Source organism: Oreochromis niloticus, linkage group LG22 (assembly GCF_001858045.2).
Source record: "Oreochromis niloticus isolate F11D_XX linkage group LG22, O_niloticus_UMD_NMBU, whole genome shotgun sequence".
In the NCBI taxonomy this organism is placed as follows: domain Eukaryota; kingdom Metazoa; phylum Chordata; class Actinopteri; order Cichliformes; family Cichlidae; genus Oreochromis; species Oreochromis niloticus.
In genome coordinates, this window is record NC_031985.2 from 28091340 (window position 1) to 28108716 (window position 17377).

Sequence of the window (17377 nt, forward strand, 5' to 3'; positions counted from 1 at the left end):
AACAAGCCATTATCTATCAGATAATTCCTTTAAAAATGCTCGACTAGGTACCAACATCACCAAAGTAATGATAGCTAGCAAACCTAGCTGATAGCTAGCAAACCTAGCTATCAGTAAGTGCTGCCTGTGTTGGTACACATGCTAGTTTTTAGCGTTAGCAAAATCCAAATGTTACAGAAAAAAAATCACCCACCTCTTCTTCATAGAGAGTTAAATCATTGTTGTACCTGGTTGTAAAAATGCTTTTCTGTAAGGTAGTCGTTAAACTACCTATCTCATATCTCTGAGTCACCAGTGATGCTGACAAATTGGGAGTTTTTGCCTGCCTGGCATAAAAACTGGCCTCATTATTGATGTTTGTGCTTAACCAAATAATCTGTAGTTAAGTGATCTAGAAACTGTCATACTTTTTCAGTGACACAATTTTGATCACAATTCTTCAGATCCTTGCTTCAGTGTTCCCTTTGCCCTCCTCATCCTCCTCACCACATCTATTCAACCCACTGTCTTCCTTTCATGTTCCCTCTTCAGCTCACCACCTCTGTTTCCCACCCAAAGGAAATCAGAAATGCAGGTGATTCATGGGTAGCGACATTTACCGTACACGGTGATTTATGTCCTCTCCGTATCCTCCTGCCCTCTTCCCATTTCCTCCGCCCCTCTCCACCCTCTTTTAGTCCTATTTTCTTTCTTCTGCTGTCATCTTCACACCATCTCCATGATTTTTTTAGTACAGGTTTTCATTTTTGTCTGTTTGCATTTTTTTTCGTACTCTCTGAATGTCAAAGGTAATCAGATAAAGAAAGTAATAAATGAGCACAATACAACAATGCAATGTTTCCAGACACATTATCACAACATACATGAAATATTCCAATAGATATGTGTGTGAGGGCTGTCGGGCTAGCCTTCATCTTTCCTTCGCCCTGGTAAATACTGCACAACTAAGAACTGAGGGAAGCTCATAACTCAAGTCCACCACAGCGACCACTGAATACAAATCAGGAGTGTAGCACACAGCTTGAATAATGACACCTGTGTGTGTGCTCCTGTGTTGGGGTGATTGGAGGTTTATTGCTGGTCACACTTTAACCCTCTCTTCCTGTACTGTGGCAGCTTCATTTGCTGTGTGTACAGGGATGGAAAGATCAACCTTGGAAGACTCAATCGACTGCAAACCTTACACTTTCTATCTGCTGATAATCACCAAACGCTGAATCATAAGACAAGGCAGGTGTCATCTAAAGTCTTGATTGTGTTACTCTGTGGTATAGACTTCAGTTTTTGTCCACAGACTATTTATTGAAAAAGTACAGATCCACGTGTTTGCACTGGCTGGATGCTGGGCTCTATGTAGTTTAAGTCACACACCACTGTGCTGCTGTAAATATTTACTACTTCAGCAAACGTATATTAATCTGACTGAAAATAGACTCCAACGAAAGCTCTGTTTACTCCAGCTTGATTATCTCTGCTACAATCTACTGCTGAAAAATGAATGTTTTGTATCTGTAACTCAAAGGGAGCCTATCATGATCATTTTGAGCCTTGTGTTCTTGTTGTTGTTCTCTGCTAGCGTAGCTTTGTATCATTCGTAGTGCAGAGTCATCCTTATTTATCCTGGACTGGACTTGGAGCTCCTTAGTTCATCCACTGTCTAAAACAATCCATTTTTAACTCCATTGCTCCGCCCTTTGAGCTAGCTGTCTTCTAACTGGTTACTTTTTGTTAAACAGAAAGTGGGTGGGGCTTCTGTACTGACATCATACAGAGCCATGAGTGCAAAAAACTGCCTGAAAGAAAGCATTTAGAGACTCAAATCTGATTTTTGGCTAAAAGCACTTACTTGGGCGTACATTGAGCCTGGTCCTGCAGGAGGTTTCTTCCTGTTAAAAAGGATTTTTTCCTTCCCACTGTCACCAAGTGCTTGCTCATAGGGGGTCCTCTGATTGCTGGGATTTTCTTTCTAATATTGTAAAGTCTTAACGTTACAGTGTAAAGTGCCTTGTAAAACCACACACAACCAGTGGAAAACATTACTTCTACATGCCACTGTCACCTGTCCCCCCTCTTTTTTTCCTAATGAGCCCAGTGTTAATGTAGTGAACCATACACCCAGTAATAAACAAAAGCAGTTTTGAAACCCAGCCAGGCATGAAGTGGAAACCCTGTACCTCGTTATGGTCCAGTGGCCCATGTGCTCACCTGATACGGATTTTGAGTTTGTGACAAAAGCAATACAGCTATCACTTTTTAGTCTCTCCCTTTTTCTCTATGTTGTTCTCTTCTCCTCATTTCTGCAGTGTGCAGCAAATGAGAGGGTGAGTCGGGGATGTGTGATGAACCACTATGAAGGTATAAAATTTTCCACCAAGGGTGTTTATTTCTGTGTGTGTTAGCATCCATGATTGGGCTTGGTCAGCTCACTGGGAGTCATATTTTATATTCAGCTGCTTTTCTTTTGCCACTATCAATACAAAGTGGCCATGTGTATCTGCTGTAAACATCCTCATCGAATGACCTGCTTTTTTTGCAGTCTCATACTTGCAGTCCAAGCAGAATCAGAGCTGATATAGCACTCTCTAGTGGAGCAAGACGTTATATGGGTGTGTTACATGTTTACCAGAAACCATAAAAAGCTTATGTCTGTGTGCTGCTCTGAGAGATAAGGTAGCTGTGTATAGTAACATTGTTATGCTTGCAGCTTGTAAAGTAGGTCAGTTTCGAATTTTTAATAATTTATTGTCTGTTTTGTTTGTTTTCATATTTGAAGTGATTTTTTTATTACAAACAGGCAACTTTGGATAAAGAGTAGGGTTAATTAATCTCATTAGTTTGGATTTAAAGATGTGCTACAGTTGTAATACACATGCATTTCATTTAATTGTGATTAGGGCTAATCTATCTGCTCAGATTATAGACTTTACACACAATATCTATGAAAATAGAGGCTCTAATGATAGTTTGGGAATTGAAGGAGTCAGTATTTATTATTTATTTTGTTCCTGACCTAAAACCCTGTGTAGTTTGAAAGCCTTGTGCACTTCTAGGATAAAAAAGAAAATAATATTGGCCAGGACTAGAACTAATAATTGTTTTCCTCTTAAATAATCAGTTGTTACATCACTAAACAAAGCTGCTAATGTAGCAGCTATCTGCCCAACTTAGCTTCCTTCCTTGATAATGTTATCAGTAGTTAAATATTATTTAAAGACATATTGTAATTCAGTGTTTCTGCCACTTTAGAGTTTGTGTTGGAATTGTTTGTTAATGTTAGTGGTCAGTACTGTTTCTAAGCTAGCTAGTGTTGCTCGCTAGCTAATGTTAGCTAGTGTTACTCACTAGCTAATGCTGCTCACTGATTAATATTATTTATTTCCAATTTAAATTAACAAATAACACATTTAATTAATTGTTTGAAAATGTATTTAAGACTTTTTCATGTTTTTTGTGTTAAATACATAAAAAAGCTGATTTAACTTTTTGGGATTTCCTTACCTGAATGATTGGGCATGCATCAAGACACATGAAAAATGCTTCACGTGGTTACACAGAGAAACTTTGAATGTGTGGTTTTATTTGATCAGCAGTCAAACATCTGTAAATAAAAACCCTATAGGAAGGTTTATTATGACAAATGAGTGAGAGAAGAGATCTTAAAAACCATAAAACATTGAATTTAAATATATTAGTTCAAAAAATGGCATGTTCAAATAAACAAATAGACATTTTTCTTCCAAACTCCACACACTTTACCTTTTCAGCAGATCGCACACCTGGCTGGAGCTCTGATACAAGATGCAAATCAGAAGGCTAAAGGAAAATAACATCCCAAGTTATTATCATTATTTTAAATGTGACTGTTGCTAATGAAGCACGGGCTGTATTTTTGTGCCTGTGACCTTTTAACAAGCAGGTTTTGTTGGCTGTCTGAGCTCTGATTATTCTTTCACAGACTATTTGACCTGCAAACAAGCCCAACAGTCTGGCACTGGTGATTTATGATATTATCTTTAGACTCACAAAGACAAGGCTGTAAAACAACCTCTGATTGTCCCCTAAAAGGCACACCAGTTGATTTAAAAGAGCTGAAGGAAGTAGGCTACTTAGTACTTTACAAGTAAATATTTGGCTTTTTTTCCATCTTTTGAACTGACACCTTGAACTGATTTGTAAACCTGAGTTAGAAAGACTTTAGTGTCCGTTATTTCATCTTTTGCAACTTTCTGTTTTGTTCAGCTTATGCAGTGGAATGGTTTGTTGTGTGCACTGAATCAAAGGCCCTCGCTCCCCCTCTGCCCTCTCCACCAGGACCAGATGGTGTCTCTTTAGGCATTCTAATGAATATTGATATGAGGGGTCTTAGTTAACAACAGGGGGGAGGGTGCATATGTTGGGCCAGAGACCCCCCAAAACTGGCATGTAGTAAAGGTCTGTGGTGAGGGGAGTGGGTGTGCAGGGGATTTATATCTGAAGAAAAGGAACGTTTGCAACTTGCAACAAACCTCCTTTCATATGCCCGTAAGCTCTCTCTTGTCTCATATTGGTAAGATATTAATATGGATTAGACAGTGATGAGACTGAATTAGTTGCCTGGGTGATGTCATCCAGACACTTGAAGATGAGATGCAGAGCAAAGATGTGGTGCAAAGTGTGACATGGCATAAATTTGTAAGACGGCAAGATGACAAAGGTGAGGTGAGCAGGAGCGCAAGGTGAGGAGATGGACAGGTTAATCTGGTGACAGAGTTAATCCTCTGGCACGGCTCCCAGGTTTAAAGCTCCTGAACGCCTCTGTGTATTCCAGCCTCGGCTCACCACACTGAGGCTGAACCACCGCCAGCACCCCGGGCTGGGCAGTCTGACCCCGGGGCACTGGGGTGCAGATTTCTTAGCTCCACTTTTATTTTACCAGTGCCAGGATTCCTGTATGTGGAGGGATAGCAGGTGAATGATTGAAGGTAATTGCATTACTACACTCCAGCTGGTGCAGGCCAGCTGTAGCCCCCTGCTGTGACCCTGTTATTGGGGAAAAACACCCATTCAGGGGGCAAGAGAATCAAAGTGCTGCATCTTCACCAGCAGGAAAGCAATCCCAGGATGCAGTACTGATCGTTTGTTTGGAACCAAATCCACATTAACTGAGTTGTCCTGAAGCCGTGTTATATTTCATACCCTCTGCAGTTTGTCAGGAAACATTAGCAGGAACTCATCCGCAGACAGATGATGAACTGAGGCGCTGTCAGCTATTTATAACTCAAATTAGACTTTGTTAGATATAAGGCTAAAGGGGCAGGCAGGAAGAAGGAAGAACTATAGAAAGATGTAAAGGAGGCGAGATTGGCAGAGACAGGCAGGGGAGTGAGGGTACTGGGAAAAAAGTGATGCAGGGAGACATAAGAGAATAAAACATACAGAACACTGGAACGGCGTAGCTTTTCAGCATGAGGACACAACCTTTACTGTCAAATGCAGCCCCCGTAGCCCTTAGATAATGAGACACAGTGTCAGACACATGCATACTGCTGAAGGCTTCCAGTAGGGATGTAGACGCTTCAAAACTTTAGATTATATCAGTCACCAAGCGGGTAGTTTTAGCTTTTGTATTTGTGATAGTCAATATGGAAACCTACAGTACAAGCTGTAGAGTCTTCAGTAGAATATGCAGAAATTAGCTCTTATATTGGAATATTTTTCATGGGTAGCTTTGTTTTAATTAACACAAGGAAGCTTTAACTGGGTTTGCACTGGTGGAGTGTGTGCACAAAGCTCCGCACGTGTCTATCTATACTGAGTGAAGTGGGGGCTGGTCGCCTCCTGAAAGCCAAACTTTGACAGCCGTCTTGCTGGCGGGAGGGGTTCATCATTTGACAATGGGGAGGGAATAGCAATGGAGGGAGCCTGTGTGTGCAAAATAGACACGAGAGAGAGAGGGAGCAGCGGGGGAAGGGAGGAGGGTATCAGACTCGGGGATAAGGCAGCTGGGCTGAAAGCAGATCTCATTGTGCGCTTGTCCTTCCCAAGTCCCTCCAACTCTCTGCAGAAGCACCTGCGATCACTGCTGTCGAGCTCTGCAGTCGAGGCATGCGGATCTCAATCGCAGGTCAAATTGACAGAAGGACGACTTGTTAGACTCTGTTTTGCTTTACTCTGGCGTTCTGAGTTTGGGTTTTGTTATGGCGCTGGTGTAGGCATGGTTGTCTACTTGAGGAAGAGCATCCACTCTCTGCTGTCCGTCTTCAAGAAGAAGGGTGAGTGCCGGCTCACGTGGAGGCTGCAGTAAATCTCTTTAACTTTGCTGTGATTGATTGTTTAACCAAGCTTTTTATCATACTAAATATACCTGCAAAGCAAGTACTGTTTTTAATTTCCACTGACATCTATCTCAACAGTTCACAAACACAGACACACCGATGTGTAAGAATTAGTGTTGAAGGTAATTTGGAGGTCCTGTCTAATGAGATAAAGCTCTTTACTGACTTTTTTGGGGGGAATCGTATTAATCAGCCCAAATCCCTAAACCTCCTGGAGGGGTCTGGCAGAGTATCAGGGAGGGCTGCTTCTTCGGTTATTTGTAGCTACTGGTTACAGTGTTACATATGTGAGTAATTGTCATGAGATGCTCACAGTTGTCAAGTGAAGTTTATAGACTAAACTAAATGTAGTCCAGACTAATTGGGAGCCAGTGGGAGTGATAAAGGAAGGAAAAGGAACACCTCACGCTGATCCTTGCTCAGCTAAGATTTTAGCAAACTTGCATGACTGATTTCCCATGGAAATGACTTCCCAGTTCATACACAGTTGTGCAGGTTTTCATGGATTTGTGGTTCAGAAACCTAGATGTAGCTGCCATCACTGTGGTTTACACCAAGAAGGCAGGAAGCCCCAATTTTATTCCACATGCCAAAGACATGCATGTTTGGTCAGTTGATTCTATGTTAGCCAAAGGTTTGTATTATTGCTTTTCTCTCTTTTTGTTTTCCTTGTGATGGACTGGCAACCTGTCCAGGGTGCCTCTTACCCAGTGTCAGCTGGGATCAGCTCCTTAGCTGTCCTTTGACGTTGAGCAAAGCAGTCCTGCGGAGAGAGCGAGCTCGGTCCAGTTCCCACACAGGAGGTCCTGCCAGCAGGGTTTCTTGCAGCATCCTTACATGCGGACAGATTATCGGCAGTAATCCCTGCAGGGTTTACAAGGAAGCAAGATACTGCAGGAGATTAGCCAGGCCATAGTTTACTGCCGAGGGCCTGGCCAGACTGGGATGTCTGCACGCCAAAGTTGGATGAGGAGATTTAATAAGTGCGCTGCATTAAAGGTGCACAGATAAACGCACATTCTTATCAGCTGGAAGTGCAAGAAGTTCTCAGTCAAGTTGATAAATGTCTGTATTTATGCTAACACCATTGCTTTCATTGGGATAGTGCAAAGAGTTGATGTCTCACTATTGTTTTAATTCTGAATAATTCTGGATCAATGCTGTTGCCAAAATTCGTAGTTCTGATGTTAAAATATGTGTGAATAAAGGTTCTGTCACACAATAGGGTTCCACAACAAAATGTTCCACTAAAACAAATTGGTAGGTACTCGATATAACTCCAGTTCTGTGAGTGTGTAGCAGGGGCGATTCTAGGATCAGAGCTTTGGGGGTGCTGAGCACCCAGAGAGCTGCCCAGCCAGGCAAGATAAACTTTACACATCACGCTGAGACTTCTTCCCTGTCTCTTTCAGTCCCTGCATCCTTAAATGTCTCCAGTTGTCCCGAGTTCTCTATGACTGTCTCCTTGGTGCATTTAAACCCCTGTTCCTCCCTGTCCTCATCGTATGTTGTCTTCGTCTCCGTTATCAGTCATCAAAATTTTACCATCTCTGTGCAAATCTGCAAATTTCTTTACTAAATCATAAGATTCTTAAATTCATCAAGTCTCTCTGTGCCTGGGTCCTCGTCACAAAACATGACATCACTGTTTTGTACATTTTAACACAATTGAATACCCACATTCGTGAAAGAAAACCAAAACACTTTTTTGAAAAGGCTGTAACAAAACCATCAAATCTGATAAAGGTTATTTAAATGCTGCAAACGAAGAATGGATTGTAATAAAGAAAAAAAAACATATCCTAACCTTAATTACTTGAGGGGGGGGAATGAATGACGCCAATAGTGAGTAAAAATTCAACAGTATAATACAGATACATAAAAAACACTCCCAAAACAGAATAAATTATTACAAAATATTAATAAAAAACTATAAAAATGGAGGCAACTTTGCCTGTGGTAGAATGTATACAATGTATGAAAAAATCTTTACTGCAGATACTAATTTTACTAATTTAATAATACTAATATTGTGTTGTAAGATTTATGAGTTTCATGCTTTCATAGTGGTACTTGGGAGAGCTTGACATTTTTCTCAGGTGGTACACACTGTAAAAAGTTTGAGAAACACTGATAAGTGTATGTGTGTTTTTGGAAAACATTTAAAGCTGCTGTACAGAATCTTTGAAACCAGCTTAAAACATTTTTAGAATATAAACAGAGCACTCTGCTTCTCTTTACAGCTCCTCACTCCAGCAGGGCTGTTTGGCACTTTCTGAAACGTGGCGCACGTACTGTGGCAGTCATACAGACAACTGGACGGTCCAAAAGTTGGCCTACCTATTACTGGCTGAGGTTTTAGTAGAGTTGTGGCTGAACCACATAAAAATATATCATTGATTTTAATCTCCCCAATCAATGATAATGTTATGTTGGAATGTTGTTAAAGAGGGTCAAAAATGTTTCAACCCAGTTTGTTTTGCAGATTCTGTATAGCAGCTTTAATATAGGGAGAACACAACTTCCAGACTGTGTGAGTAAAATCAGGTTTTTTCTCTTTGTCAGTTTAATAGTTTCTGTTTTGCCCGTCACTGTTCCCTGTCTTTTTTCTTACCTGGTTCTTCCTGACCTTGTACTTTCTCCTCACGTTCCCTCTTTCCTCTCTCCCTCTTTGGACTGACAATCATACACAAATAGATTCAATTAGATGAAAAAATTACATTAATATGAAAAAATACTATTAAGATCACTAGCAAAAAGTCCTCTCTCAGTCTACTTTCAACCAAAAGGCAAATAACCAAACCACATGAACATCTAATAAAAGATATAAAATATTGAAACACTGATCCAACATTATCCTTGAGAGACGGACCATTTGATTTTACACTTTTACCTGAATGTGGCTCCTTTTTTTGTTTTGGAAATAACTTCCTCATATCCATTATGAACCTGTCTGTCTCTCTGTACACACACACACACACACACACACACACCGGGAGTTATAAGGTTAATGGGCATTCGGTCAGTTAGCTAGTTAGTATCAATTTCAAACAGGACAGTGGCAACAACAGTAGGTTACGGACAATTTTAAGTTTTACATTTTAAATAGGCTGTATACATTTCAATGGGAGCAACAGGACGGTCAAATGTCGCTGATTTTACTACAGAGCAGGACGGATTGTAAGGTAGCAAACATCGTCGGAAAACACGTTTTCAACACAGCAGGTTACCTGGTGTAATGTTTTTCAGCTAAAAGAAACATGGTCTGACTCCTACCTAACTATATAAAGAGTAACTGAAGGTTAAATCCAGCTAATATGTCCTGTTTTAAGCCGGGCACTCCACCTCCGCTCCGCTGCGTCTCAGCCACCATCGCTCTGGCAGCAACGGCACTAGAGAGCCGGAGAGCTGGAACAAACCATTGGGGGGGGGTTATCTATACTTTTGTTGTTAAAATGTTACGTCTCAAACAAGTACTGTATGCTTTTTATATGTTTAGTATAAAAAAACAGCAATTATTGTCAAAAAACAGTAAGAAATATTTGGGGGTGCTTTGATTCATTTTGGGGGTGCTGAAGCACCCCCAAAAATGGGCTAAAATCGCCCCTGGTGTGTAGCCCCTGCACTAACAGGCATAAACCGGTGGTTTTGTGCCTGTGTTGTTAGCTGTACCATCCCATTGACCGTGCCCTTGAGCAGGAGAGTGATGGGTAGACATCACAGTTGTTGCAAGACATGCTTGGAGTGCAAAAGTCGTTTTTTATAATATACCTGGAGGTTTCAGTGCACGTTACAAAATTAAGACCATTCTTTTTGGTGAATTTCAGGCATTTAAAGGTATAGAATACCAAACAGATTTGACCTTTACTATTTTTTCTTATTATATCAACAGCTGGTCCCAAGGTGAATGAAGACCAGAAGAGGTTGACAGTCCATTATACAGCCTCGCAGCACTACCAGGAGAATGTTTTCATTGAGGGCAGCAGGCCTCAGTACTTGGAAGACCTGCACACTGAAGCTCAAGAGGGACTCAAGATACAACAGCAGGAAGGTAAGACACATTCATTTGATTCTTGATATCAATATGACATAACATAACATTTGGTTAGGTCCCAAACTGAAGATTTTTCTATATCCCACTTTTTAAAAAAAATAATAAAAATCTATGGTTACATAAATGATTACATGTCTATGTAAGAGTGATTGTATATGGAGCTTCAGTTTTTTCAAACTTGTCTGTTTGGATCTCTCAGAACACAAGAATGGAGGGAACTTTCCTGACACTGAAAGCATTGCTGTAAGTGCCCTAAAAGCTCTGTGGATTGTTTTACTCCTTATTCCTCAAAGCAAAGACAGCTACCTAACTACACACCTCTGTGTGTGTCGGTGTGTGTGTATCCCTGCAGTCCACAGACACTCTCCATCCGGAGGATATCAACTCCAAGGACGAAGATGCATCTCCAGAGTCAATAGCCACCGCTGAGAATACTGATAGCACAGTAACCTTTGCTGCGATGACTAGACCTGCACTTACCCGCCAAGGCAAGAAACAGCTCTGCTTGTGTGTGTAGAACTTGGAAAGGAGGGATATGTATTGCCTTCATCTTAGAGGAATAGGAGCTAATCATAGTGCCCATGAGAGCAGTTTGAGCTTTGTTCCTGAATTTACTGCTTTATGGTGAATCATAGGTGGGTACTTATTTAGCATGCAGATCTCATTCCAGCTGCTTGGTGCCTCTGCAGTTATGGTGTGAAATCAAAGGAGGAGGAACTCGATACACAGACACACACTCTTACTAACATACTCTTATGCACAGCTGAAGATTTTTTTCTGAAACTCAAAGAGTTCTAAACATCTAAAGACATCACAGCGGCTCTACACATCACAGCTGAAGGGGAAAGCGTGCCATTCTGTGTGTGCATGCAGGGAGTCTAATTGGTATTCTGATCATATATTTACAAAAAAAACCTTTAAAATTATCAAGAGAAGAAAAGTGCCTAATATATTTTACTTTCACTGCTCCCAGTATTTAAGCACTGTTCTTACTGGCCATTTTATTGGGTGCACCTGTTCAACTGCTTGTTAAAGCAAGTATCTAATCAACCAATCATATGGCAGCATTCCATTTAGGCATGTAGACATGGTCAAGATGATCTGCTGAAGTTCAAGGCTCAATCTCTGCAGCCATATTAGGATTGTAGGGTCAGAATTTGGCATAAATAACATGGAAAGCGGGGTTCAGGTTGGTGGCAGTGGTATAATGGTGTGTTGGATATTTTCTTGGCACACATTCTTGCCCCCTAAGTACTAAATGATCATTGTGTAAGTACCACAGCCTCGCTGATTATTGTTGCTGACCATGTCCATTCCTTTATAACCACAATGGGCACTTCTTCCAACAACTGCTTGCAGCAGGATGAAACTCCATGTCACAAATCATTTAAAACAGATTTCCTTAATATAAAATTGAGTTCATTGTACTCAAATGGCCTCTAAAGTGACCAGATTTCAATCCAGTAGAGCAGCGGTCCCCAGCCTTTTTTGCGCCACGGACCGGTTTATGCCCGACAATATTTTCACGGACCGGCCTTTAGGTGTCGCAGATAAATACAACAAAATAAAACTAGTACTGGTACCGAAAAAAAGAAGATTTATTCATAACACACGTGAAAAGACCCAGGAAAGCCAAGTTAACGATAAAAACGATAACAAAATAACACTGAAAACCGATAAAAACCCTGAAAACCATACATTTCACACCTGAGCCTCAACTCTCGCGGCCCGGTACCAAACGATCATGGCACATCTGCAGCAACTATGTGGTGCTATCATTTCAATATCATTTGCAATACTGAGCAAAATCTTTGTTTCCAGCAACTTGTTGAATCTGCGGCACGAATTAAGGCAGTTCTGAAGGCAAAAGATGTAACTATTAAAGTGTCCAATTAGTGTACAACTTATTTTAGACATGCAATCTGGCCGTAAGATTGATCATCTCCCTTAAATATGTCAGTACATACTGGAAACATTACCATTAATCCTATAGAGATATTCATGGCGCCTACTTATGTTGTTGACTGACTTTTCCTTGAGTGCCATCATAAAATGTGCATACATATTTAGAATAAGCTGCTGAAATTGGCTGCCAGCTCGGAGCGGCGCCGGAATATTTAGGTATTAAGTATTTTTCTTAAATTTGTTTTTATTTTTCCAGAATCTGTTATGTATTACTTGAAAAACTAATGACATTTCCATCCATTTTATTCATATTGTTTGGTACTAATTGTCACTCTAATTGGCTACACCAAAAAGTAGAAGATTTTTAACCGCATACTTGCATCCCATTAATATGCTAGGATAATCATTATAGGCATGCTAGCATGTTGATGTTAACATTTAGCTTAGGTAGAGCCTTAAAGAGCTGCAAATATGAAAGTAGATTCTTAGGAAGGATTAACATAAACTTGCTCCTTCTCCCTGGTTGTGGGAATACCTGAAATTTGCTGCCACATTTGGCATAATGACCACAATTAATCACTAAAAAGGATAGTCAACAGAATTTCAATTAGCAGTTAGCATGAGCATGAGATGGGGCTTTGTCAGTTCTACAGCACAACCTGCAAAGCAAAGAATCCAGAATTCAATTTATTAATGTGTGGCGAAACATCAGACAACAATATTGAAGCCTGAAATGTGCACATGTGAAATTTTTGTTTCTTTACTTATAGGTTCTACATTCAAGCCCCTGAATCCAATCAAAAGACAAGATAAGAGCAGGAAGAAGACCAGGAGAACCACCATCATGGGTATTCCCAACCAGGTCCAGAAAGAACTTGGTAAAAGTATTTTTCTTTGTTTATGATGAACTAAAACCATATTACCACGTTACTAATGGTGCTAACAGTGATATACGTTCTTAACAGCCCTAAACAGAAACTCCACCTTTCAGCCGCTTGTTTCTGCTGAGGTCTCTGCCAACACACAGATCAGTAACAGCCAATCATCAGGTGTCGTCACCATTTCTACAGATGATGGGACTCCAGTGGCAAATAAGTTGGGAGCAAGGGTACATGTTTCAGAGCTGGAGGTAAAGAGTTACTCAGAAAGAACCTATTCATTGTAAATAGCTTGGATATATGTTATAAGTTTAATATGCCTTTTATATTTCAAGAATGGTCCACTCCACTCCACTCTAAGCAGGCATTCAGAGATGAAGAGCTGGTGAGGAAGCATCTCCAGGACCACCAGGACTTTGGTTCCCATCTCTTTCCCACCTCCAACCTAAGACCCAAGTCTCTTGCAGTACCTGGCATGACAACATCCACCTCATTATCTCCTTCAATGTTTAATTTCCTCCAGGAACCCCAGGTAGGAAATTAATCAAGCTGTTAGATAAGAAAACTGTCTTTAAATTAGTTGTGTGAACTTTGTTTTTAATTCCTAGTTTATTAATGGTGATTTGTGATATTTACATGTGAAACATTTTCTGTATTCTTTCAGGGCCCAGTGATGTCTATCTCTCCACAGGCCACTTACTTGTCTACAATAATTCCTAATGCTGTAATGCCAGCATCGATTGAATTCATTGAGATTGACCGCAGTACCAGCCGGACTCGTGGCAGCAGTGTCAACCATGGCAGCAGTGTTCGCACTGTAAGCAAAAGCAGCCTGGCATCTGGGGACTTGGCAGTCAGCCCCTTGCTATCCAGAAGATCAGATGGTGACACTTCCCAGACAAACCATTATCACAATGACTCCACACTGATGGCCACATCAGCTTCAGGGTCAAACTGGAGTGAGTCAAAGTCTTCTGAGACCATTATTTCAAACTCATCCCCACTGTCCTCCAAGGGTAGCAGACAAAGCAGTAACTCTTCACAGAGAGTATGTCTAAATGGGCAAACCAAACAAACTGCTGGGGATCAGGACCTTGTTAGTTTCCGTAGCTCAGTTCATGCGATTAGCAGCCCTAGCGGTAAAAGTGAAAATCTTGTTACAAGACCAGCAACGGAATCTGGTGAATCGGGGGCGGTGGCTGCTGTGGAAGAAGCAAAGAATAAAAAGAAACGTAGCCTTTCAGTTATGAAGACCAAGCAACCTCCAGCACCACCACGCAGATCAAACTCTCTGCACAGTAATAAGATTAGAGGTAATTCCAGGGTGGTTCTTGTGGATAACAAAAGTCTTAATGACTCTGCTTCTGGGGAAGTGACGTATCCCACAGAAAATATTGTACCAGAGGATGAGACAAAGTTGGTTTCTACAAATAGCACTAAGATACCCGAAGATGTATCAAACTTCCTTAGGTCCAGCTCTCCAGATTCTTCTGCCAATCCTCTGAGTTCTGCTCACGCATCTTCTAATGAAGCTGGGGTATCTCCAGAATCTAGATCCTCCCCACAGAAAGTTCCACCAGAGGATGGGAAATTTGAACGGACCATTTCTCCATCTAGTGGCTACTCTAGTCAGAGTGGCACTCCAACGCTTTCTCCAAAAGGGATCTCCCCAACCTCCCCAGACAAGCAGAAGAAGAAACCAGTCAAGCCGGAAAGATCAGCGTCGCGAGCCTCATCCTCAGCAGCATCTCCTTCATCCTCAGTAACGTCTTTATCATCTGGAACATCTGAGCTTGCCAATACAGAAGTTTCCATGTGTAGCTCAAATCAGCCTCCACAGGGATCTTCACCAACTGTTGCTACAAAAGACCTTGCACTGAAGAACAATACCTCAACTTTTAGAGAGGAAGTAAATGAGCTATTGAACATCCCACCACCTCCTAAAGTCAAAGCACCATGTCCTCCTCCTCCAGAGACATGGGTCCACAACAGACGCACCTTTGAGCTCCTCTGTGGGCCTTGCCCTAATGTTAAACAAAAAACAGCACAAGTACAGGAAAGCACAAGTAACGAGACAGGAACCCAGACTGAAACTAGGAAAGAGATGCAGGTTTTGGATCAAATCCAAACAACTACAGACAAACCTATCATAGAACTGTCCAAAACTCAAGCAAAGCCTGAGTTACTGTCAACAATGCATCCTGACAGAGTCCATGTGGTGCAGGAGGGTAAGGAATATCCAGGACAAGAAATACCTTTAGTCCAGGACAAAAGAAAGGCAAGCGTAGATGTTCAGCAGCAAGAACAGAGTAGTAGCTTTGTAATGAAGGAGCCAGAGAGTCAAGGGACAACGCCAAAGAAAGATCCCCCTCCTGTCATGAAGAAACCCATGACAGTACTGCACAAAGGGGAAATGGTCTTGGCGGAGAAGTCAGTGGAGAAAGAGAACAATGTAACGAGTACCACAGCAGAGGTCACTATATCCGTGGAGAACTACACGTCTTTAGAGAATGGTGTGACAGCTTTATATGACGAGAGCAAGACTGAGATGGACAGAAGTGAAGTCCAGTCCATGCAAACACTTTCAATAGAGGTCCCCAGAATCAATAAGGTTTCTCCGCCACCTACCCCTCCCCCAGCATACCACCCAACACCGCCTCTATCAAGGAAAACACCTCCCTCAGCAGTATCTACACCTCCAAATGATTTACAAAGGGTACAGGAGGAGATCCACATTGTAGAGTCCTCCTGGCCACCTCCACCACCTCCTTTGGAAGGGGACTCTGTATTTGATGGAGTGGATGAGGTTGACTTTCCTCCGCCTCCTCCTCCATCCATCATAACCGACAGTGCACCAGATGTGATGGCTGGTTGCGTCACAGAGTTGGGCAACCCTAATGTGCAGACTGTACAGAGTTCGGATTTGCACCCAACTGTTCCACAACCAGTTATAAATGACACAGAACCAGTGATTGACGTGCAGATTTCAAAATCTAAAGCTTTTGAGGAGATTTCTTCATCTGTTTTAGAGGCTGTCTCACCTCCACCAGTGGAATTGCCTCTTATACCAAGTATGAGAAGAGCAAAAAGCCCAGTACCAAACACAGCTGTAGATCCTCCCGGCAGTTTCCAGAAGCGAGGTTCTCTGCAAATTGAAGATCCCTCTGTGTCCATCAGTACTCAGTCTTCAGCTCTGACAGTGCCCGTAGCACCTCCTCTACCGGCAGATAATTTAACCCATGGAGTTAATTTCAGAAGACATTCCAGCCTAGCAAATCGAGATGCCAGGACCAAGGAGCTCCTCTCCCGCCACAAAAGTGTTCCCATTCCCAAAGAGGATGCTAACATACCTCTTGTCACCCCTTCCCTGCTTCAAATGGTTCGCCTGAGATCAGTCAACATGACCGAAGATCAGGTGCAAAGTCCGCCAGAGGACAAGTCCACAAATGAGGAAGCACCAGTTAAGGAGAATTCCCCAGTTTCAATCCAAGGATCTCAAAACATTCCTCAAAAACCCATCCGCAAGTCTTTGTCACTGAAATCTCCCCCTCAGGCCATTAAATCATCCTCTGTGACAACGACCAATCCTTCAATGCGCTTACAGGAAGCCATACGAATGAAAACTGCAGCAATGTCTTCAAGAGATGGTCTGCCCTCCAAACTGGGTGTGAAATCACCGACATACAGCTGTGTCAGTGAACCAGGAGCTTTGTCACGGAAATCACACGAAGGATATGACGTGCACAAGTCTCCAGCTTCTACTGCTAGCTTTATCTTCTCTAGGAGCACAAAAAAGGTTGTCATAGAGACTGCCTCATCCCCCGACGCTCAGGCAAATCTAAAGCAAAGCTTGGCAGCTGAGCTCATGCAAGTGTCCGATCAGTCCAAGGCTGCTGTGTTCACATTTGATGGAGTGAAGTGTGATAAAGTTCCTCCACCTGTAGCCAAGAAGCCGACGCAGAGCAGCATCAACTCTTCACCGAGTTTTCCGAATTCTTTGTCAAAGATAGAGGTCAATGTCAAAGGGAATGGAGCAGTAGTAGGAGGAGAACATAGGAGTGGAATAAACCTGTCTGAAACAACAAGTAAGTTTATCATTATATTTGTGCCTTCATTACTGTTTTTGCTGCTGAGTTTGCAACAGCTTCAAGGTTTGTTCTGTACCAACATGAATAAATAACTCTTCCAACTCTTGCCATGAAAAAGCAGAATGCAATATCCTTGTT

At 41.8% G+C, this 17377-nt stretch overlaps 1 protein-coding gene across 5 annotated transcripts in view; it reads left to right on the forward strand.

Moving 5' to 3' along the window:
• Nucleotides 1-17377, forward strand: part of nhsl3 (NHS like 3) — a 42928-nt gene that overhangs the window by 23782 nt on the left and 1769 nt on the right. For 3 of the 5 annotated variants that reach the window (XM_005463556.4, XM_005463557.4, XM_005463558.4), the window contains 7 exons: nt 10207-10365; nt 10568-10611; nt 10721-10856; nt 13044-13151; nt 13239-13402; nt 13513-13683; nt 13816-17236. In XM_005463556.4, the coding sequence (XP_005463613.1) occupies nt 10207-10365; nt 10568-10611; nt 10721-10856; nt 13044-13151; nt 13239-13402; nt 13513-13683; nt 13816-17236 (4203 nt within the window). Of the gene's footprint in view, nt 1-4945; nt 6252-10206; nt 10366-10567; nt 10612-10720; nt 10857-13043; nt 13152-13238; nt 13403-13512; nt 13684-13815; nt 17237-17377 lie in introns of those variants that run through there. The other 2 variants (XM_019350643.2, XM_019350644.2) reach the window with 2 other exon arrangements.